Genomic DNA, 23916 nt, shown 5'->3' with positions numbered 1-23916 from the left:
GCTCAGATCGGCAGACGGCTGCTGTCCCTGTGGCTCACTGAGCTGGGCCACCCTGGTGAAACCCCGCGGGACCCCACGTTAGAACTACCGAGGAGGAGCCAGAAGAGGGGAGCAGGAAGGGGTGGCCTGTGGAGAGGGGAGCGGAGCCCCGGGCTGGCCTAGCTGGAGTGCATGCAGTCAAGCTTGCTGCACTATTCACCCAACATCTACATTCGTAGGAGGCCCAGCTCCCAAGTGGTCCATGATCATCGGGGGGAAACGAGGCCCTGTGTCCTCAGTGGGGTCTGGGCCCTGGTGAGGGACATATTAGGAAAACCGTTGGATGCTGTGGGTCATTTCGTTTCTAACAGGAGGACAGGAAGGCAGGGAACGTAGAACTTCTGGATGAAAAGAGATGAACCCTATACCCATGTGTTCCAGGTGGTTGAGATACTCTAATTTCAGAGTGAATTATTTGTGAACGGGGGATTGCCAAGGATAGTTTTCCTTCTTTTTTTAAAATTTTTAATGTTTATTTATTTTTGAGAGAGAGAGAGAGAGACGGAGCATGAGCAGGGGAGAGGCAGAGAGAGAGAGGGAGGCAAAGAATGCAAAGCAGGCTCCAGGCTCTGAGCTGTCAGCACAGAGCCAGACGCAGGGCTTGAACTCACAAACCGTGAGATCATGACCAGAGCTAATGTCAGACAGTTAAACAATTGAGCCACCCAGACACCCCTGGTTTTTCTCTTTTCAATAAATTATCCACTGGGATGTATTAATTTGATGTATTTAAATCCTCGAATTGATGTTTAAATAAAAAAAGAAACCCTTAATCTCATACTTATTTGGACTTGGTGCATTTGTTATTTGCTACAAAAATGTCTACTTTCTTTGCTGATAATGCAAATAACACGAGAATGACAGGAAGTAGTGGAATCGAATGCAGAGAAGAAAACGGATGAAGGGAGACCGGCCCGGGCGGGTGGGGACAAGGTGGGGACAGGGGTGGTTGGAAGCCCTACTGCTAAGGACATGCGGGCTCTACCAGGGAGTTTCCGGACGGACAAGGAGACACTTCATAACAAACGGGGTCAGAGGATGGTGCAAAAGAACTTCTTCTCCCGGAAGGGGTTTTCTGACGCAGGCACTGGGATGATGAGAGGGTCTTCGCGCACGTGGGCTTCGCAGTAGGCCAGGAGGTCTGCGGCCGCCTGGGACACCTGCGGGGTGACACAGCACAGGGGTGGGTTAGAGGCCAGCCCCCCGTGCGTCCAGTGCAGAGGCGGCTGCGTGGCCCAGCCCAGGACAGGCTGTGTCATGTGCGCCGCAGCCGCCCCAGCAGCCGTAGCAGCCGTTCCCAGCCCGGAGAGACAGGGTCTGCGCAAACCCAGAGGAGACCAGGTTTCAAGCACTCCTCTGAGGAAAGAGATGTGGCCCAGGGGCCGTCAGATCAACCTCCAGACAGGAATGAGAAGCCAGCAGGGATGGTCCAGACATCCTGTTCTGTTCCCAACTGTGTGATGAGTGGAGGCCTGGGCCACTAGCTTCTCCTTACTCTGCTAAACCTTTTCTAGACGGATAAAGCTGAGCGCTGGCCCTGTGCAGGCCAGTGGGATTGTAGTTAGTATTATTATTGGGAATTGTTTGATTGCAATCCACTCTGGTGATCACATAGCGGGTCATTTCATGCTCCTCAACAGAATACATATTAGCGTATTTTATATATCACCTACATAAGTTACATACTCAAAGCACTTTTTTTAAGGTTTATTTATTTTTGAGACAGAGACAGAGACAGAGAGAGAGAGAGAGAGAGAGAGAGAGAGAGAAAGAATGAGTGGGGGAGAGGCAGAGAGAGAGAGGGAGAGAGAAAGAGAGCATCCCAAGGAGGCCCTGTGCTGTGAGTGCAGAACTGGACACGGGGCTCGAACTTATGAACTGTGAGATCATGACCTGAGCCAAAATCAAGACCCAGGACACTTAACTGACTGAGCCACCCAGGTGTCCCTCTAAGCACACATTTCATCTCACAACGGCCACTCCCCCGTGTAAGGAGCTGCTATTGACCAGAAGGTTCCTTCTCCGTTTTCCTTCCAGTCTTGCATGAAGCCCTGCTGACACAAGGCAGCTGAGCACTGAACTGTCCCCCCACTGAAACCCAGGGGTTTCAGAGGACCAAACGAGCTAGGGGCAGCAGACGGCCAAGGCACACTGGCTAACAGGAAGATGAAGTTCCCAGCTCATCTCACCCGTATGATATGGGTCGCATGCTGGTCAGATGAGCAGCCTATGCATTAATGCCTCCTGCTGATTATGTTGTTCCGCCTGTAAGTGCTTATTATGGGCTACAGGTAGGGTAAGTATACAGCACACGAATGAGATCCTTTCCGTACGTTCAAGGTCTTCATCTTTCCTAGAATGTTAAAAACGTTCCACAAACAATGAAAAAATGTTTTAGAGCCTTCAGGGTATACAAGCCACACACATTACCTCGAGGTTCTTAAAATTGGCCTGGCTTCCAAATTTTTCCAGAAATTCTTCTTCTTTTTAAAAAACTTATTTTGAGAGAGACAGTGTAAGCAGGGGAGGGGCAGAGAGAGAGGGAGAGGACCCCAAGCAGGCTCCACAATGTCAGTGCAGAACCCGACGCAGGGCTCGCACTCATGAACTGTGAGATCATGACCTGAGCCTAGATCAAGAGTTGGATGCTTAACCGACTGAGCCACCAGGTGTCCCTTAATATTCTTAAAGCCACTTCACAGATGAGGAAACTGAGGCACAAGAGTTAAAAAACTTGCCCAAGGAGAGAGAGACACACACACACACACACACACACACACACACACACACGGCATGACCGGGGGAGGGGCAGAGAGTAGGAGACACAGAATCCAAAGCAGGCTCCAGGCTCTAAGCATAGAGCCTGACACGGGGCTCAAACTCACAAACCTTTAGATAATGACCTGAGCTAAAGTTGGGCACTTAACCAACTGAGCCACCCAGATGTCCCAGAGACTTTTTTTTAGTGTTTATTTATTTTTGAGAGACAGTGTGAATGGGGGAGGGGCAGAGAGAGAGACACACACACAGAATCTGAAGCAGGCTCCAGGCTCTGAGCTGTCAGCACAGAGCCCGACACGGGGCTTGAACTCATGAACAGTGAGATCATGACCTGAGCAGAAGTCGGACACTTAACCGACTGAGCCCCAAAGGTGCCCTGACAAAGCCAGGATTTGAAGCCACGCTGTCTGGCCACAGATTCCATGTGCCGTAGTAGCCGCTTGATTTGTTGATAATGAAATTGTAGCTGTCAAGTGGACTGGAATGTTCTGCCAGACCAGAACACTCTCCTTGGAGACCAGCTACCTGGGAACTCACATGACCAATCAAATAACTTCTGCTTTGGCATCTTCTCTATGAAACCTTGCCCCAGCTCCTGGGGGTGGTGTGCACTGAATTTGAATCGATGCACGCTCAAACAAACTCTTGAGAAACTTTAATGTGCCTAAGTTTACCTTTTCATGACACGATCCAGCTGGCCCGAAGCTAGCCTGCTAAGTTATAAATACAGCTTCCTTCCCCTGGATCGTACTTGTTCAGATGTTTGTTAACATCTTTCGGGGCGGATGTGAATAGTTGAATTTCTTGGAAGCAGCCGCAAGGGGGCGCCTCTCTGGGAGCTGCTGCATAGTTAACCTGGCCATCGGGCCAAGGCAGTAGAGGAGGGGCCCCAAAATGTAACTTTGTAGATACCAACTTCCAGTTATAAAATAGTCACAGGGATGAAAAGTACGGCATAGGGAATACAAATAATATTTTAATAATGTGTGGTGACAGATAACAACACTTATTGTGGTATTTTGTAACGTATAGGATTGTCGAATCAGTTTCACACCCGAAACTGATCTAACATTGTATGTCAGCTATAGTTCAGTTTAAAAAATGAGGCTTGGTAGGACAGCTGGGTGAAGGAAAGAAGGGGCTGGGCTGTGATCCTGTCTCCTATCAGTGTATCTGCTGCCCGTTCAGCTCTGTGTCTTCATCACCCCAACGACTAAGCTGTTTGTGTCTGGCCTTGCTAGTTTTAAGCAGATCTAATCTAGGGATTTTTCTATCACCTCTAAAGGTGATACTGCACTTATTCTACAATTTTTCTTTCAGGAAAACAGGCTGTTCTTCGATTGCCTCCTTTTGCTATGGTGTTTTAGGAGCACAAACACACTTGCTGAGTTGTAACTACACTCCTCTGGACGACGGAGTCCTGTCTGGGCACCTGTACAGCAGGATGAATACAGAATGTAGCCTGTATTGGAGCCAAGTAATAGCGCCCACTTTCAGACCAAATGTGTGGATCTGGATTGGTTCCCTGCAGTGTTAAAATCCTAGATGCCCTAGTTGTGTTGAAATAACACTCTAAGAGAGTGTCGGTGGTTGTACAAGGAAACGATCAAGGGAGGCTTCTACCTCGGCCATCAGCCCCCCTGTATTTCACACCGGGTCCAATGTTCCTTTATTCCTGTGTAAACAAAATATTCGGAGAACACTTGAGTTTGTTGTTAAGAGATCTGTAAAGATAAACATAGGTAATGAGCATCTTAATGAGTCTTACACATGAAAGGTGACATCCTGACACACAGCTTAATATCTAGGCATTAATTAACCCAAATCTGCTCACTAGGTTGAGTGGGAGGGTTTTCTTAATCAGTTCTAGGTTGACTTTTATAGCAGAAAGTTTCACTTTATAAGCTCATACATATAAAGTATGAGCTGCAGCCATTGCCAAATTGCATAAAACATCTGCCATCTTTGAAACAAAAAAACCCCCAATGATTTGCTTTCAAAGAGAAAATTTTATTTGGGTTGGAAATTTGAAACTTCCTTACTGTGTATGCTTTCTCGTCAAGCCTCAAGTCTGCTTTACCTAAGGTCCTCTATTATGAAATGCCCAGAGCATCTCTGTCTCCTCTCGTTGGTACTAATCTGTTACAAGACAACAGATGTTGAAAAGAATCGGCAGCCTGGGAACAACTGCGGAATTTTACCATTGCATTTCAGAGTAAAAGAGGTGATTAAAACAGCCCAAGTTAGCACATAATCCTGTTAGTTGCACTATAATTACAAGCTTCAATGATGGAAGAAAATGTTGCAATTACTATAGTCAAATTCTTCGACAAGACAGATGACATAATTACTATTCTGGCTGTGACACCCACTGCATTTATCCCTTGCAACTAAAGTTGAGCAACTCACACCTAGCTCTCAGCAATCCTGGTCTATTTAACAATACTACTTGGAATCAATTTCAAGCCTCTCTGAGGGCTCTGCCTGTTCTTCCCTCCACCCCAAGAAAACAATGCAGGATTAATTATTGAGGGCACAGCCAGGTTGGAGCCCCCCATGGTACAACAGTATCTTTTACAAAAGTCAAACTTGGAGCACACTCTCAAGAGAAGGAATCATGTGCCTGTTTTCCCTAGTGGAATCTTCAGGACATTCTATACCTCACGTCTAAAGTCTGAGCAAACATCTCCCGGGGTGAATCCTTGTGAATTTCATCTTCCTTCTAATGTTGCGATGTACTGAGATCAACACACCGGTTCCCAAGCACCCACTCAAGATATTTCCATATTATGACGCTGGAAACAGAATGTCTGTGTCCTCCCGCACCCCAATCCAAAAACGGAAGCCTAAATCTCAAGGTAGTGGTGTTTAGAGGTGGGGCCTTTGGGAGGTAATTAGGTCATGAGGGCCGAACCCTTATGAATGGGATTAGTGTCCTAAGAATAGAAATGAGAGAGAATGCTCTCCACTTGCCGTGTAAGGTCACAGCATGGAGGTGGCCATCTATAAACCAGGGAGGGAGCTCCCACCAGAACCTGACCATGCGGGCACCCTAATCTCAGACTTCTCAACTTGCAGAGCAGTGAGAAAGGAATTTCTTTGTTTAAGCCACTGGGGTCTATGGTACTTTGTTACAGCAGCATGAACTAAGATATTTGGCTTCTAGTTGCTTGCACTGATCCATTTCATTTTAGGCAATCCTATTGCTGGGTTCTCAGCCACAGATATAGCAGCTAGTTGGGGGGTGGATGAGGTTATACCTGGAGGATATCAGAGGGAGTGTAAGATATGTGTGAACACGTGAATAATATAACAGAGAGGCCCTCTCTGAATTCTAAGATCCAATGTTCATACTATTGGATTAGCTGCTGTTTACTATCATCAGCATAAAGGTGTTTTTTCTCCACATGAAAAGTTGATTGCACATTGAGAGGTATTTCCAAGATGCTTGAACTAGAGTTTTATATTTTTGAAACAATTTTTTAATGTTTATTCATTTTCAAGAGAGAGGGAGACAGCACGAGCAGGGGAAGGGCAGAGAGAGAGGGAGACACAGAATTCGAAGCAGGCTCTAGGCTCTGAGCTGTCAGCACAGAGCCTGATGCAGGGTATGAACTCCCAAGCTGTGAGATCATGACCTGAGATGAAGCTGGATGCCTAACCAACTGAGCCACCCAGGCGCCCCTTGAAAGAGAGTTTTAATATCTCCAAGTTAACCTAGTTAAGAGCTGATATTATATAGTCTTCACCACCAGAAGAGTGAAGCCCTCACTCAGCTTAATTAGAATGACTGACTCAAATCCACTCTCGACTTCAACTTAACAAAACCCCTTTAAGAGGTTGGTACACGTCCTATATGACTCTGACCACCTCTCAGTTTTGACACATCCCAATTTTCCAGAAAGGAAACCATAATTCAACCATTTTGCGAGTTCACCACGAGTAACTTATTTGGTGATGGGAACCAGTGTGAGTCACTGAAGAGGTTTCTGTGACTTACTTAGAGGTAAAAGGTGACTGTAACAAGTAGGTTCTTGGCTTTAGAGATTCTAGAAAGCCAGTGGCATCTCTTCGAGGAAAAGCACTGGGCTGTGAGTCAAGAAACAACTTCTCTGACTGAGCGGCACTGGGCGCTAATGAGTTGTGTCATTCTGGGCAAGACTCTGACACTCAGTTTTCACTCCTGTAAGTGGGGAGTGCATTACTTGCTGCATAGCATGGATGCTGTTATACACACAACATGCTCTTGCTTCATGATTCACCTGGCTACTTTCTGGGAGGGCGCGAAGAAGCAGACATGAGGAGGTGTCTCTGAAATTATTGGGGCAATTTGATGCCCACAGTGCCCCTACCCTGAATCTTTTCCAACAGGAAGCGTCCTTGGTCTTTTTCAAAAGACACCTTTTGCCTTCTTGTTCTACTATTTAATGTCCTTCTCTCTGATTTAATTCAAAGATTTTCCTTCCTTGATCTGATGGCTATTCTAGAATTGCTCATTCACATCCCCCTTTCTTTGAATTGATTTCTAAATCTGAAGGTAGAAAGTTACCATGTGCGTCGGTCTGGGGGAGACCCGTGGACATGTCTGGTAGAGGAGGAGACAGTGACAGAAAGGCTCACAGCCGAACTGTTAAAACTGGCAAAAGGTGGGGCAACGAAGGGGCGCCACCCAGGGTTCAGAGGAGGCACAGAGAAAAGGCAAAATCAGTAAGCACTGCCTTGACTTCTGGCTGGGTCATAGAGCATCATTTATATTTACTTTCTTTGAGAAATGTCACTTTCAACCTTCACATCATTTATCATCTTAATCCGATCCTTTCCCTGGACCTTCTCTGGACCCTGTGACCCAGCTGTCAGTGACTTATCAGAACACGAGACTCCCTGCTTTTGCTCTTTTTCCATTTTCCAGAGGGAACACTGTGATATTTGAGCCCCGCTCATCTTCCGTTTTAATTTTTTTTTTTTAATTTCTGAGAGAGACAGAATGAACAGGGGAGGGTCAGAGAAACAGGGAGACACAGAATCTGAAACAGGCTCCAGGCTCTGAGCTAGCTGTCAGCACAGAGCCCGAGCCCGATGCAGGGCTTGAACCCATGAACCGTTAGATCATGACCTGAGCCAAAGTCGGACACTTAACTGACTGAGCCACCCAGGTGCCCCTCATCTTCTGTTTTAACAACGACTGGCTTTTGCTTTAGAATTTTCTCGTTTGTCTTCGTAACTCAGCCATACGTGTTTTATCTCTTGGAAAAAATGGAGCCATAAAGAACACATTTTGTTCTTTTAAAGGAACTCACAAACCAGCAGCACTGTCATGACTCGTAGGAAATTCTAGAAAAAAAATAAGGGCAAGACATGTGAAAGACCTGGGGTGCCTGGATGGCTCTGTCCGTTAAGCGTCTGGCTTTGACTCATCATGATCTCCAGGTTCGTGTTTTAGAGAAAAGTGTACTTAATGTTTTCTGGATAAAGATCTACACCTTATCATCTATCTGTTTACCTACCCATCAGATCAACCTACCTGATTTTATTATTAATATCTGCTTACCTCTCTTTTGTCTAATCAATCCAGCATGGACTAGGAAACGCACCCTATACTCTTACACAACTTGTTCATCTTCCTTGACATTTCTTCAAATTTTGTTTTGCATATTTTTTATATAATTGGATCGTATGGTAAGACTATGTTTAGCTTTGTAAGAAACTGCCTTCCAAAGTGGCTGTACAATTTTTGCATTCCCATCAGCAATAAATGAGAGTTCCTATCACTCCACATCCTTGTCAGCATTTGCTACTGTCAGTTTTTTTTTAATTCTAGTCATTCTAATAGTTGTGTAGTAGTGTCTAAATGTTATTTTAATTTGTAATTCTCTAGTGACATATGATATGGAGGATTTTTTCATATGCTCCTTTGCCATCTGTATATCTTCTTTGGTGAAGTGTGTGTTCAGTTCTTTGGTCTATTTTTTTTAATAGGGTGCTTTGTTTTCTCACTGTTGAGGTTTAAGAGTTCTTTGTATATTTTGGATACCAGTCCTTTATCAGATATGTGTTCTGCAAACATCTTCTCTCTGTCTGTGGCTTGTCTTCTCAACGTCTTAACAGTGTCTTTCACAGAGAAGTTCTTAATTTGAATGACGTCCATCTTATCAATTCTTTCGTGGATTTTGTTTTTGGTGTTATAGCTAAAAACTAATTGCCAGACCCAAGGTCATCTAGATTTTCTCCTGTGCTGTCCTCTAGAAGTTTTCTAGTTCTGCCTTATAGTTTGGGTCTCTGATTGATTTTGAGCTCATTTTTGTAAAAAGCGTAAAGTCTATGTCTAGATTTATTATTTTCCATGGGGATGTCTACTTGTCCCAGCCACATTTGTTACAGAGACTATCCTTTCTCTACTGTATTGCTTTTGCCTTTTTATAGATCAATTGACCCTATTTATGGGAGTCTGTTTCTGGCCTGTCTATTCAGTTTCATTGATATATTTGTCTATTCTTTGTCAATATCACATTGTCTTAATCACTGCAGCTTTAAAGTAGGTTTGAAGTTGGGTATTGTCAGCCTTCCTACTTTCTCTTCTCTTTCTTTCTTTTTTTTTTTTTTAACGTTTACTTATTCATTTTGAGCAAGAGAGAGATACAGCATGGGGAGAGAACAGAGAAAAAGGGAGACAGAGAATCTCAAGTAGGCTCTGCACTGACAACAGGGCTTAGACCCACAAATCGAGAGATCATGACCTGAGACAAAATCAAGAATCCGATGCTCAACCACTGAGCCACCCAGGTGCCCCTCTTCTCTTTCAATTTTGTGTTGGCTATTCAAATTTTTTTCTTTTCTGTTTTCCCTTCTCCATATAAGCTTTATTAAAAACATTGTTTAAATTTTTTTTGAGAGAGAGTGAAAGAGAGAGCATCGGAGTAGGGGAGGGGCAGAGAAAGAGAAAGAGAGAGAGAGAGAGAGAGAGAGAGAATCCCAAGCAAACTCCATGCTTTCAGTGCAGAGCAACACAGGGCTTGAACTCTTAAACCATGAGATCATGAGCTGAGCCAAAATCAAGATTTGGGCACTCAACCAACTAAACCACTCAGATATCCCGCCATATAAACTTTAGAATCAGTTTATCAGTATCAGAAAGCAATTTGCTGGGATTTTTGACTAGGATTGTCTTGAATCTATAGACTAAGTTGGGAAGAACCAACATCTTAACAATATTGAGTCCTCCTGTCCATGAACGTGGGATATCTTCACTTATTTAGATTTTCTTTGATCTCTTTCATAGGTTTTGCAATTTTTTCTCATTTAGATCTTGTACATATTGTAACCAGTGGTTACAAATGATTGACCTGAAATGGTGAAGGTGAGTGGATTAAACCTGAAGTGATAGCTATAGACGCTGAAATGAATTGCGTCAAAATCGACTGGGAGAAAAGTTGTGAACAAAGTGGCTGCTGATACAGGAAAGAGGGTGGGTCCTATTCCTGTTAGAGTTGGAGCTGTGACAGTTTTAAGTAATGCACAGCATAGTAGCTTTGGAGAAAATTGGGCCAGGAAAGTGGACTATTCAGCTGAAGCAACTCAGTCTCAAATAACACTCATCTCAAGTGATATTAATATAATACAATCTTGTAAACCAAACCCCATTGGTAACCTGGGCTTGCAAAGATGGTTTGTTTTCTAGGCAGACCTATGTGGTCAAACTAAGATTAAGATTGTGTTAAACATTAAAATGCTCAAAGCATAAATCTAATGAAAAATACATAGCAGTGACTAGAATAACCTCAAAGGTTGAAAGTAACAAACAATCACAATGGGTGGGTGTAAATTCTTCATCGGATTGTGCTTGTTTATAATCAACCTATGTTAGGGTCTAACTTTTGTAATAAAAGGTAGTGTTGAAGGTAGGAGACTCTCAGGTCATTCCTTTGGAAGAAGTTCACCCTCTGCCTTACTGGTGACATTCACACTATAAGACACGTAACGTTCTTTTTGCTGCTGTTGTTGATATTTATATAGTCTATGAACTGAAATAGATGGGCAGAGATCTTTTTAATCATTTGGTACCCAATGAAGCAAAAATATTGTCTGATGCTCAAATCTGAAGTCTATAAAGAGTAAAAATTGAAAAGAGTGACGCTATCACATTAATATCCAGCAGAATTCCAAGACTGAATATTGATCTAGAAATCATAACCTGGTAAAGACTTTGTATACCAGTGATAGACTTTTTTTTTTTTTTAAATGTTTATATATCTTAGAGAAAAAGACAGACGGAAAGAGCTGGGGAGGGGTAGAGAGAGAAAGGGATAGAGGATCCGAAGCAGGCTCTGCACTGACAGCTGTTCTAAATAGATCAAGTCCATCCTTCAATGTGACCAATGCCTACTATGACCCACACAGGGTGTGGGTTGTACAGACAAGACACTCAGCCCCTTCTTGGAGTTTCTGAGAAAAATTCCCCAGAAATTTCCAGTGAGATTTCCCCAGAAAATGTCTTATAGTCTTAATATATGTTATCATGCATAAATTAACACAAACTGTGCACATCTGTATCTCCTTTAGGGAAACCCAAATGGATAAAATGAAATAATTCTGCTAAAGAAAGGAAACACAAATGTGCATTATATTTAACTTTCTGCCTAATCGAGAGTATCATTTTTGTTGTCTAGGATTTAAGGGACCACTTGGCTACATAGAGTTCTTTGCAGAATTTTAGAATTTTTACATAATCTTAGGCTGCAATAAACTGAGATGCAATGCTGTCTAGACTGACATTTCTGCCCTTTGTAGGGAGGGCCCTGTAGTTTAATAGTAAGACTTGAGGTTCTGGGTTGGTATGCCCACTTCATCACATAACTGTGGGTCAAAGTTTTCTTGTCTGTGAAGTAGGGTGAAGCAGCACCAATATCTCAGGGTTAGGGTGAGGGCGCAAGCACTTAACACACATTAAGTTAGGTGTACTTGTCCTAAATCATTGCTTCCTCTGCCTGTATACTTAATGGGCTTTTTCTTTACTTTTGAGCTTAAGTAGCCTCAGCAGTCTATGTGTCTACGGGCTCATTATCCTCTGTTATAGTCTTTCCTGGAACATGATGAGCTGTTTGCATCTGCAGATTCAAGTCTTCCTTTATTTAATGAAACCTTTTTACATTCTACCCTTAAGAGCATTTTCTATTCCATTTGTTATCTCTGCCAGGGACACCAGCATTCAAAGCTTGGAATATTGCTGTCAGTCTATTTCTATCACTCTCTCTCTAACTGCTTTGATCTGGCTGTTCATATTTTGCATTATGTAGGAGTTTCATAAGCCTGTGCTCCATGTCACTAATTTGGTTTTCTCTAGCGTGTGTTACACTCCTTGCTGCTTCTAATGGCATTTCCCATCCCCCATCAACTTTCTCCCTTAGTTTTTCTACCTCCTTTTTCAACTTATTATTTTTGTCTCTCCTTTGAGCTAGGGTTTCATAGATTCTATGTTTGCTTTACATTTTCTGAGACTATAAGGCAGTTACCTGAAGTTTTCTTTGGTTTTCTGGAAGAAAACTTTTTCCTACATGAATATCTTATTGGTCTTTTACATGCTGTAGCCTAGTCCTTGATTTTTTTGGCAGTACATTTACATAGGTCTATAAAATTTGTATGGAGCCATAAAAAGACCCTGTGTAGCCAAAGCAATCTTGAGGAAGAAGAACAAAGCTGGAGGTGTTTTGATACAGGGATCACAATCCCAGATTTCAAGATATACAATAAAGCTACAGTAATTAAAACAGTATGGTACTGGCACAAAAACATACACACAGATCAGAAGAACAGAATAAAGAGCACAGAAATAAATCCATGCTTGAAGTGCCTGGGGGACTCAGTGGTTTAAGCATCCAACTCTTGATTTTGGCTCAGGTTATGATCTCATGGTTTATGGGATTGAGCCTTGCAATGGCCTCCATGCTCACCAAGCAGTGCAGAGCCTGCTTGAGATTCTCTCTCTCCCTCACTCTCTGTCCTTCCCCCCTGCTCTCACTTTCTCTCAAAATAAATAAACTTAAAAAAATAATCCCATGCTTCTATAGTCAACTAACCTATGACAAAGGAGGCAAGAACATACATCGGAGAAAACACAGTTTCTTCAAAAAATGGTGCTGGGAAAACTGGGCAGCTACACACAAAAGAATGAAACTGGGCCACTTTCTCACAGCATACACAAAAATAAACTCAAAATGGATTAAAGATCTAAATGTGAAAACGAAGCCATAAAACTCCTAGAAGAAAATATAGGCAGTAATTTCTTTAGCATCAGCCATAGAAACATTGTTCCAGATAAATCTTCTAAGGCAAGAGAAACAAAAAGCAAAATTAAACTGTTGGGACTACACCAAAATAAAAAGCTTCTGCACAGCAAAGGAAACAATTAAAAAAAAAAAAAAAAAAGGAAAAGGCAATCTACTGAATGGGAAAATATATTTGCAAATGATATATCTGATAAGGGGTTAGTATCCAAAATATATAAAAAACTTGTACAACTCAACACCAAAAACACAAATAATGCAATTAAAAAATGGACAGAGGACCTAATAGACATTTTTCCAAAGAAGACAAATAGATGGCCAACAGACACATGAAAAGATGCTTCACATCACTCATCACCGGAGAATGGGAATTAAAACCACAACGAGATGTCACACTTTATACCTGACAGAGTGGCTAGAATCAAATGCGCAAGAAACAACAAGTGCTGGGGTTCCTGGGAGGCTCAGTCGGTTAAGCATCCGACTTCGGCTCAGGTCATGATCTCGTGGTTCATGGGTTCGAGCCCCGTGTTAGGCTCTGTGCTGACAGCTCAGAGCCTGGAGCCTGCTTCTGATTCTGTGTCTCCCTCTCTCTCTGACCCTCCCCGCTCATGCTGTCTGTCTCTGTCTCTCAAAAAAATAAATAAAACATTTAAAAAAGTTTTTTTTTTCCACACTGAGATACCACCTCACACCAGTCAGAGTGGCTAAAATGAGCAACTCAGAGAACTCTAGATGCTGGCGAGGATGTGGAGAAACGGGCACCCTCCCCATTTGGTGGGAATGTAAACTGGTACAGCCCCTCTGGAAAACAGTGTGGAGGTTCCTCAGGAAATTAACAATAGAACTCCCCTATGACCCAGCAATAGCACTGCTAGGAATTGACCCAAGGGATACAGGAGTGCTGATGGAGCACATGTACCCCAATGTTCACAGCAGCACTCTCAACACTAGCCAAATCATGGAAAGAGCCTAAGTGCCCATCAACTGATGGATGGATCAAGAAGATGTGGTTCATCTATACGATGGAATACTACACGGCAATGAGAAAGAATGAAATCTGGCCATGTGTAGCAACCTGGATGGACCTTGAGGGTGTAATGCTGAGCGAAATAAGTCAGGCAGAGAAGGACAAATATCATATGTTTGCACGTACAGGAGGATTAGGAGGAACTTAATGGAGGACCATGGGGAAGAAGAAGGGGGGAAATGTTGGGGGAAAGGGAGAGAGGCAAACCATGAGAGACTCTTGAATGCTGAGAACAAACTGAGGGCTGATGGGGGGGGGAGGCGGGAGATGGGCACGGAGGAGGGCACTTGTGGGGATGAGCACTGGGTGTTATATGGAAACCAACCTGACAATAAACTATTTGTAAAAAAAATTAAAAAATAAAATAAATAAAACAATATGAGCTATGTGAAAGAAAAAAAAAGGTGTTTTGTTTTTGTTTTTGTGGTTTTTTTTTGTTTTTTTGTTTTTTTTTAAAGAAACAAGTGTTGGTGAGCATGTGGAGAAAAAAGAATGCTCATGCACTGCTGGTGGGACTGTAAAGTGCTGTAGCCTCTGTAGAAGATGGTATGGAGGCTCCTCAAAAAGTGAAAAATAGAACTATCATATGAGCCAGTAATCCTCTTAGTAGGTATTCACCCTAAGAAAACAAAACACTAATTTGAAAAGATATATACACCCTTATACTTATAGCAGCATTATTTATCATAGTCAAGATATGGAAGCAGCCAAATTTCCATTGATATGTGGATGAAGAGGATATGGTATTTACCTACAATCAATATTACCCAGTCACACAAAAATAGAAATTCTACCACGTGCAATGACATCGGTGGACCTAGAGGGTACAATCAATAAAAAGGGAAGTACCACAACAGAAAATGTGCTTTTAAAGTGGAGTGGACAGCGACATGTAAAAATATTAAACTGGACAGTTTTTTTACACCATACACAAAAATTAACACAAAATGGAGTGAAGACTTGAATGTGAGACTTTTCAAAAATTGTTTGGGGGCACCTGGCTGGCTCAGTCTGTACAGCGTGTGACTCTTAATCTCAGGGTTGTAAATTTGAGTCCCACGCTGGGTTATATAGAGATTACTTAGAAAGAAAATATTTAGATTTCACGGTCTGTGAGATGAAATCCCACGTGGGTGCAAAGCCTGCTTGGGATTCTCTCTCCCTCTATCTCTGTCTCTTCTTCTCTTGCTCACTCTCTCTCTCTCTCTCAAAATAAATAAACTTTTAAAAAAAGGAAATGAAACCTTTAAAAAATTGCTTGAAACAGAAATTGAGGGGCACCTGGGTGGCTCAGCTGGTTGAGTGTCCAATTGCAGTTCAGGTCATGATCTCATCGCTCATGAGTTCGAGCCCCTCCTTGGGCTCTGTGCTGACAGCTCAGAGCCTGGAGCCTGCTTCAGATTCTGTGTCTCCCTCATGCTCTTTGTCTCTTTCTCTCAAAACTAAAATTAAAAAAAAATTTTAAAGACCACAAACTTATTCTCAAAATAGTATATAAAAGCATAAATTGAGGGTACTTAAATGTTTCACTCCCTTCCTCCACTGACTCCCTGGCTCTCTGAATGCCAGGGAGAATGCAGATGAATGAAACACGCAACCACCATCAAACTGGTCTGGCTCTAAGAATGGTACAAGGGAGAGCCTGGGGAACAGACTCATTCATTGCTGATAAGAATTTAAACTAGTACCATGTTTCTTTTCATTTTTTAATGTTTATTTATTTTTAGAGAGAGAGCTCGCATGCAGGGTGGGACAGAAAGAAAGAGAGAGAGAGAGAGAGAGAGAGCGAGAGAGGGAATGAGTGGGGGAGGGGCAGGGAGAGAGGGAGAGAGAAAATCCTATCCAAGCAGGCTCTGAGCTCTCAGCTTGGAGCCTGCCACGGGGCTCAATCCCATGAACCATGAGATCATGACCTGAGCCAAAATAAGAGTTGGAAACAACCCACTGAGCCACCCAGGCGGTACCACTTTTCATAGGGAAGTCTGATTTGGATTCAGACACTTTAGAATAGAAAATATCCTTTGACTGGGCAATTTCAGCCCATAGGAATTTATCCTAAAGAGATCATGAAACACATGCAAGTTTTATCTAGCAGTGTGTTTGCTACAGTGTTTTTAAAAAAGAAATACTGCAAAATTGGAAATAAGGGAAATGTCCAAGGATAGGAGACCAGTTAAATAAATTATTGAAAGAGAAAAGAGACAGTAGAAATGACATTTTAGGAGAGTATTTACTGACGTGGATATATCATCACAATATACTTTGGTGATAAACCAGGTTGCAAAAAGTAATAACCACAATTTTATAAAAAGAAAGCCAACATCTAGCCAACAGCTAGATGGAAAAATATTCAAGTGTACTGGTTATAAATTATTTACATTTTCTTCCTTATACTTTTATTTTCCAAATTCTTGAAGTAAATGAATACCATTTTCATGAACAGCGAAATAGTGTTCTTTTCAAAACAGGAGTTAAAGCCCCCAGAACAGGACACCTACTTTCTCACAGTCTCACTGTTACGGAGAAGGACTGTGAATGACTGTCATTACTTGGCATGATACACTCTCTTTTCTTCCATGTCAACCACTTCCCACACTAGTCTACTTCCACCTCTGTTTCTTGGGCTTCAGTTTTAAAGCACGCATCAACTGACACTGTCCCCACTGCCCTCATTTTTTAGTCTATACAGCTCAAGTTGATATCAAACCAGTTGATCTATCTATCAGCAATCAGCACATCAAGCTTGTGTTGACAAAATTAATCTCTGCCTAATGACAGCCCCATTAGGGATTGTTAGCCCATCCCACAGACGTTTAAATCACCTGCCACAGGCCGTCAGGCAAGAGACAGACAGACAGACAGACAACTGAGCATAATGTCGCTCAGCAAGTCTGTCGGCTGTTTCCTGCTGGTCTTGTTGGAGAGTTACGTTTGCTAAAGGGTGCTGTCCAGCTCCAGAGCGCACCAAGTCACAGCCCCCCTGGGGACTGGCTCAGCACCAGCTGTTCCTTTTCCCCCTGGGGTCCGGGGAATCAAAGCACCCTCAGTGGTGCCCGGGCAGAGACCGCTTCCACAAGCCTTCCTCGGAGCCTGCGGCCCAGCCTGCTCAGGACCCAGGTGCCTTGCCCATGGGACACCACCTTCCCCACAGCTGCTCTCCTCTGGGGCTGACAGGCCAGCTCCAGAGACCGTTTTCTCCACTTACACCTCTTACGCTTTGCTCAGCGTGTATCTGCCACAGCCGTTCAACGAATTTCCACTGTTTGGTGATCAGTGTCATTTATGCACCTTCCTGACAGAATTTTATGTAGCGTAAGCCTCTAATAGGTTAGAGAGAGAACAGGCTATGGGGTATTCTTTACCCCAGGACCACAGCAGTCTCCATGACGTCATCTGTATGTGTTCTCTATTTGTTTTTTAGGACCCTGAGTATCCTTTCCCAAGATTTTTGCTTTTGGGGAGGCATAAAGCTATGTTGAATCTTCTTTGCTCTTACAATACATTGTGAATATATACTTTTTAGCAGCTGATAGAGCAGTTTCTCTTCTTTCCCCCTTTAACAGACATCCCCTTTATTCTCATGAACTGCAAGCGCCTTCGTCCCCTTCCTTCCACATTAGACACTCTCCCACACATGTAAAACTGCAACGCCCAGAGGTGGGCTCCGCAGTTGGCTACGTACCCTGCCAGCCGTGTCCTTTTCTGCTTCCTGCCCGACACCTGTCTGAGCTCGCGCTGTCTTCCGGTCCAGCTTCCACGTGGGGGCTGGCTTCTGGGGAACTTGCAGTTGCGATGATTTCCTCCGAGGAGCCTCCAGATGTTTCCGCTCCAGTGTGTTCTTCCCTCTCTCCAGGGCCCCACAAAGGGCAATGCACACTCACCTTTTCTGCGTTTTCCCCATACACTCAGCCTGTCCTTTCCAGACTCCCTGTTTCCTTCCCCCATCCTCTAGTGGCCTCTTGCTCATTCTAGAAAGTCCATTTCTCCCTGGTGATTCTCTTTCCTCCCTCTTCAAGGCCCTTATCAAGGTCAACTTGGAGTGTCCTTGATGGCTTCTTTTTCTATTGTCTGGCTAATTGATACCAATACACGTCTCATTTTGCCAAAAGTTGCATTAAGTAGATTTCCCCCCAAAGCCATGCTGTGTTCAGAAGCAAGAGGGGTCAAGTGCTTAAAACCAGGTGTGAAGGGGCACCTGGGTGGCTCAGTTGGTTAACTGTACGACTTTAGCTCAGGTTATGATCTTGGTTTGTGAGTTCGAGCCCCGCGTCGGGCTCTGTGCTGACAGCTCAGAGCCTGGAGCCTGCTTCCAATTCTGCGTCTTCCTCTCTCTCTGTCCCTCCCCAGCTCGCACATGCTCACATGCTTGCTCTCTCTCTCTCAAAAATAAATAAACATTAAAAAATTTAAAAAAGACACGTGTGGACTTCACACTCATTAGGATGGCTATTATATTTTTTTAAAAAAGGAAAAGCAGCATTGGCGAGGATGTGGAGAAAACGGAGTCCTGGGGCACTGCTGGGAATGGCTGCTGGCGTGGTGGCTCCTCAGACAGCTGAACAAACCCCTGCCATGTGATCCAGCAATCCCACTTCTGGATATATATCCACGAGAACTGAAACCAGGGACTCCAAACACTTGCACACCCGTGTTCAGAGCAGAACTACTCACAAAAGCCCAAAGGTGGAAACACCCCAAGATGATGAACACCAGCAACAGATGAAAGGGTACAGAAGATGGGGTCTCTGCAGTGCAATATTCTTTAACCGTAAAAAGGAATGGAATTCTGACACACACGACAGTGTGGACAAACCCTGAAGACGTGTGCAAGGGAAATAAGCCACACATAAAAGGACAAACAGTGTGTGAGTCCTCTTACATGAATGAGGTGCCTAGAATAGTCAAATTCATAGTGACAGAGAGTAGAAAAGAGGTTGCCAGGGCCTGAGGAGGGCGGGATGCGGGGGGTAGAGCAGATCTCTGTTGGAGATCATGGAAAGTTCTGGAGATGGATGGTGGTGATGAACCCACAATACTGTGAATGAGCTTAACGCACACTTGAAAATGGTTAATAAGCTGGGGCGGGGGGTGGCTGGGTGGCTCAGTCAGTTAAGCGTCCGACTTCAGCTCAGGTCATAATCTCATGGTTCATGGGTTTGAGCCCTGCATCAGGCTCTGTGCTGACAGCTCAGAGCCCACTTCAGATGCCATGCCCCCTCTTCCTCTGTCCCTCCCCTGCTCATTCTTTCTCAAAAAATAAACTTAAAAAAATGGTTAATATGGTACATGTTATGTGTACCTTACTACACTTAAAAAAATAAATAAACGTTGGGGCGCCTGGGTGGCTCAGTCGGTTGAGCGTCCGACTTTGGCTCAGGTCATGATCTCACGGTTCGTGGGTTCAAGCCCCGCATCGGGCTCTGTGCTAACAGCTAGCTCAGAGCCTGGAGCCTACTACAGAGGGAGATTCTGTGTCTCCCTCTCTCTCTCACCCTCCCCTGCTCACGCTGTGTGTGTGTTTCTCTCTCTCAGAAATAAATAAAACATTAAAAATTAAAATAAATAAATGTTGAAGGTTTTATGAGTGAGAAAACGTGATTGCACAGCAGGGATGTGGGTCCTCGGGGTACCGCTCTCCTCAAGAAGCCCTGCATCATCTCTTCAATGACAACTCTGCCACCTCGGAAGCAAATGTGACATGGCTATCAGTGGCCTCCTGCCTGGAGTCACCACAGAGTCTGAAGGTGTCTCCAGGAAGCCCCTTCCTGGGATCCAGGAGCCACATTTCCATAGCACAGTCACCCCAGGAACCAGATGACCTGCCCCTCCAAACACCATCGAACAAACTTGACTTTGAATTGGCTGATGGTTTCTCCTTGGTCTTTAAGAGACTGCCCATGGGCCTTGACTCTTGAGGAGCCCTTCATTGCGGGGACATGTGGTGACTGTCACAAGTGAGGGTCTGTTTTTACAGAATTTGTCTTCCTTGCCAGAGTCGGACCCCCTGGCGTGGCAACGGTCCCGGGTGCCCGTGGTCCTTCCAGCCTCTGGCCATGGAGTTCGACGGTTGGGTTACGACTTCTTGCTCCCTAGCGCCTCCCACGTTGACTACCTGAGATCTGCACCCATTTCTTGGGGCATCTGCTTCTCTGACTCCACCTCGGCTCTTTGCTGCATGCTACACCTGCTTCTGTAGCTTCGGCCGCCTCCTGCCTCATCTGCCACTGACAGGTCAGTTCATCTCCCACCCTAGGCTCCACACGTACTTGTCCGCGCCATCCACACCTGTGTACCCGGCACCCCCAAGCTGCCCACGGCCGCCTTCCCCGGCACAACCGAAAGGAGCCCTGGTGAGCTCACACGAGCCTTCCCTTCTCCACTATCCCCTCAGAACCAGCTCCCAGCTCAGCAAAGCCCTCTCTCAGCGACAGGACGTGGGCATCATTCCGTTGGTGTTTGCATCCCAGCACCACGCCTCGAGCAGAGCAGGTACTCAGGCGCGTTTATCAGAAGAGCGAGTCTCACCGACACCCCCCTCCTCTCAGCAAATGTCTGTCCCTGGGGAGCACTCACTGTCTATGGCGCTCATTCTCACATCCGTCTCTGCCCTCATGGGGCTCTCCCCCTTTCACGGTGGTTTGCTTTCTCCTCCCTCCTCTAGCCTAGACTTCAAGGGGCGATGCCTCATCTGCAGCTGGTACTGGAGTGTGCAAGGCGGAGACACCTGGGTAACACTGGTCCACTTAGACCAATTTGCATCACGCTGGACTCCCTCCTTGGACTCCCTCCTATCGTTATGTCACTTCCTGTGCATGCTACTGCCTCCTTGGATATCAAACCCCAAAGCCCTAGCGGGGAGAATAACTGTCCCAGTAGAGGCAGGAGCCGGTGCTATCTAGCCATAACTGCAGCATGAGTTGGGTGGGGGGGTCTTGGTGATGGGAACCTTGGGGAGGGACCGTCTGCTCTGCCAGTGGAAGGCTTATTAGTCACCCGTTGCCCCCATGCAATCTGTCTTCTTTGAATCCCTGACGCTGGGGCGAGACCCTTGACCCCTGTGCCCAAGGACCATAGGACCTGAGCCTCCCGGTGTCAGACTCCTGGCAGGGTTCCAACTCTATCACTGTCAATGGATGTGAATGGTATTTCAGAGTGACATGCTCTGCCTGGCCTCCTGCAAATCTAAGTGACATCCGGAGACGAGGTGGCTTCATTCTGCCCTGGCTCTCCCAGCATGAACAGATCTACACTCAGCGGCGAAATGAACACGGCAGGAGGCGACTGGCACCTCCTTCACTTTCCCCAAAGGAACATATGACAAACACGGTGCGCGGTTCAATGCTTCACTCTCAACAGCTCCTCTGTCAAAACACCTGATGTCGCCTAACCTCGAAGCCACCGGATCAGGGGGGAGAACTCTGATCTCACCATTAAACTCTCCCGCTTATCGGCATGACAACAGAGCTAAATAGAGCTGAGACGAATGTGTGTCTATTTTTGGCAGCTCCTTACGGAATTCATGCACACTGTGTATTCGGCATCATTTGGAGCCTTGAGCACACTTGGAAGTCGGAGGCGAACGCTCATTTGTAAATGTTACAGCTGCCAAGGCTGGCCGGCTGCTCTGCTGGGTGACGTGTTAACTCTCATGGGGAAACAGAAGGATTGCTCTGAGCTGGGTCTGGGGCAGATGGTAAGGTTGGCTTGGGCATGCTCACCTTCACCCTGTCCATACAGGCTTCCATTTTCAGCTGCTCGACAGCCTTCCGGGCTTGGGAGATGCTAGTGGTGCTGTTGTTGGACATGCCTTCTTTCATCCTCTGCCCCTGAAACAAAGTCAAAGGGTTGGAAGTGCTGCTCTCCCCAGAGGTAAGACGGATTCCTCGCTCTTCCGCCTGCTCCCACCACCGCAGCGTCCCCGTCCAAGCCAGGGAGCATCTGTGAGCAAACCTTCCTAGGACGAGAGAAAGAAATGTTTCACGAGGGGAGCAAGACCTTATGCTTTCGGTTGGTGAGACTTTCCCAGCCGTGGGTAGAGGGAGCGGAAGAGACCAGATGGTCCCAGCGTCAAACCCTTGACTTTTGTGTAGTGCTGTTAGTAGTAAATCATTTTCCTACACATTTGTTCATTCATTCCTCTAGAAGCCCTGAAGGCTGGCAAAACACATAAAGTTTTGTTAAGTAAGGAAAGTGCAAAACTCAGAGAAAATAAGCCAATAGCTAAAGGTCTCACAGCCAAACTTTGTGGATCCAGAACCCAAACTCAAAGCTTCAAAACCTAGCTAAGGGTTCTTTCTATGGCTTCATACAGCCCTTTGGCATTGTACAGCTCTCAGAACAAGTTTCCCCTGGATCCAACTGCTTTATTATTAATGTTAATTTGTCCTCGTTCCAAAAATTCTACAGACTTTATGCTGGGAGTTATTTTTAAATGTTTATTTATTTTTGAGATAGCACACACACATGTGGAGAAGGGGGGCGGGGGGAGCGGGCAAGAGGATCTGAAGCAGGCTCTGCCCTGAAAGCAAAGAGCCCAATGCGGGGCTCAAACTCATGAACTGTGAGATCATGACCTGAGTTAGAGTTGGACACTTAACCATCTGAGCCACCCAGGCGCCCCTGAGAGATTGTTTTTAAACAATCACTCACACACACACACACACACACACACCCTCCCTATCCCAAGCATAGATCTATATTTCTAAAGGAAGAAAGAAATTCTCCCTGATCCGACATGTGATGCCACATGACTAAGCAATGTTTCAGTTGCCCCATCTAATGAAAGATGACTTGGCAGAGGCCTCATCATTCAGCCTCAGAGCTGCAAGGGAGTCACACAGGTAACAGTGGCACATAGTGAGGCTTGAGGTGACCCGGCCAGTATCCTGATGTACAGGCCACACTCTGTGGGTTTTCCACATATGTGCTAACTCTGTGGTCCAGGTGAGGCATGGCGGTAGCTTCATTTGTCCACAGGCTATTTTTTGAAAAATAAGTTTCTTGTTTTTTTATGTCTATTTATTTATTTTGAGAGAGACAGAGAATCCTAAGCAGGCTCCATAATGTCAGTGCAGAGCCGACTTGGACCTGAGCTGAAATCAAGAGTCAGATGCTTAGCCGACTGAGCCACTCAAGTGCCCCAAAAGTTTCTTATTACAAGATACAGATCAACCACCTAAACTAGAGTTTAGGTTCCTGTGTTAGTTGGGAGCTTCTACTTAACAAGAAGAGAAGGAGAATAATAAATAGTTGGGGCTTGGAAACCCAGGGGAGCAGGCACCTAAATCCCGCTACGTAGAGATGTGCATGCATTTCTACATGTGTGTTCAGGTCTGTGGGTGTCCCTGTGTGTGCCCACATGCCTGTGGTGCGTGCCCTGTGCCAGTCCATGTGTATGTACCTGTTCCTCTGTGGGTGTGGGTGTTCATGTGTATCTGAGTTCCTGTGTGTCCACACAAAAGGAAGAGGGGCCACAGTCTGGTTCCCAAGCCTCCCCAGCCTGATGCAAGTAAAAAAGGATCTTAAAATCATTGCTCTCAGATCCTGACCCTCCCTTCCCATTCCAGAATTCATCCTTCTCTTTCGTCTTGGGATTTTAGAAGTTGGGGGAAATCACCAAACCGGGGCTCAGGGATGGCTGAGGAGAAGGAAGCTGAGGCCAGGAGTGAAGACGGAAGACACAGGGGAAGGGTCAACCGAGGAGGAGGAGAGGGGCTCTGCATTGAGTCTGTCTGGGTGAGTGTGAGTGTGTTTAAGCGAGAGCAGGTGTGCCTGTATCAGAACTGTTAC

At 45.0% G+C, this 23916-nt stretch overlaps 1 protein-coding gene across 1 annotated transcript in view; it reads right to left on the bottom strand.

Annotated features, from left to right (window-relative positions):
- Window positions 1–699: 699 nt before the first annotated feature.
- Window positions 700–23916, bottom strand: part of GNG4 (G protein subunit gamma 4) — a 70698-nt gene continuing 47481 nt past the window's right edge. The window contains exons 3-4 of the mRNA XM_039247193.1: window positions 21846–21953; window positions 700–1199 (exon numbers count right to left, since the gene is read on the bottom strand). Of these exons, the coding sequence (XP_039103124.1) occupies window positions 1071–1199; window positions 21846–21944 (228 nt within the window). The 5' untranslated portion in view covers window positions 21945–21953 and the 3' untranslated portion in view covers window positions 700–1070. The remainder of the gene's footprint in view (window positions 1200–21845; window positions 21954–23916) is intronic.

The sequence above is a fragment of the Hyaena hyaena genome, unplaced genomic scaffold, assembly GCF_003009895.1.
Source record: "Hyaena hyaena isolate Hyena2069 unplaced genomic scaffold, ASM300989v1 scaffold_288, whole genome shotgun sequence".
NCBI classification, from domain to species: Eukaryota; Metazoa; Chordata; class Mammalia; order Carnivora; family Hyaenidae; genus Hyaena; species Hyaena hyaena.
Note: the sequence above shows the minus strand (reverse complement) of the source record. Positions and strands in the feature narration are given on the sequence as shown.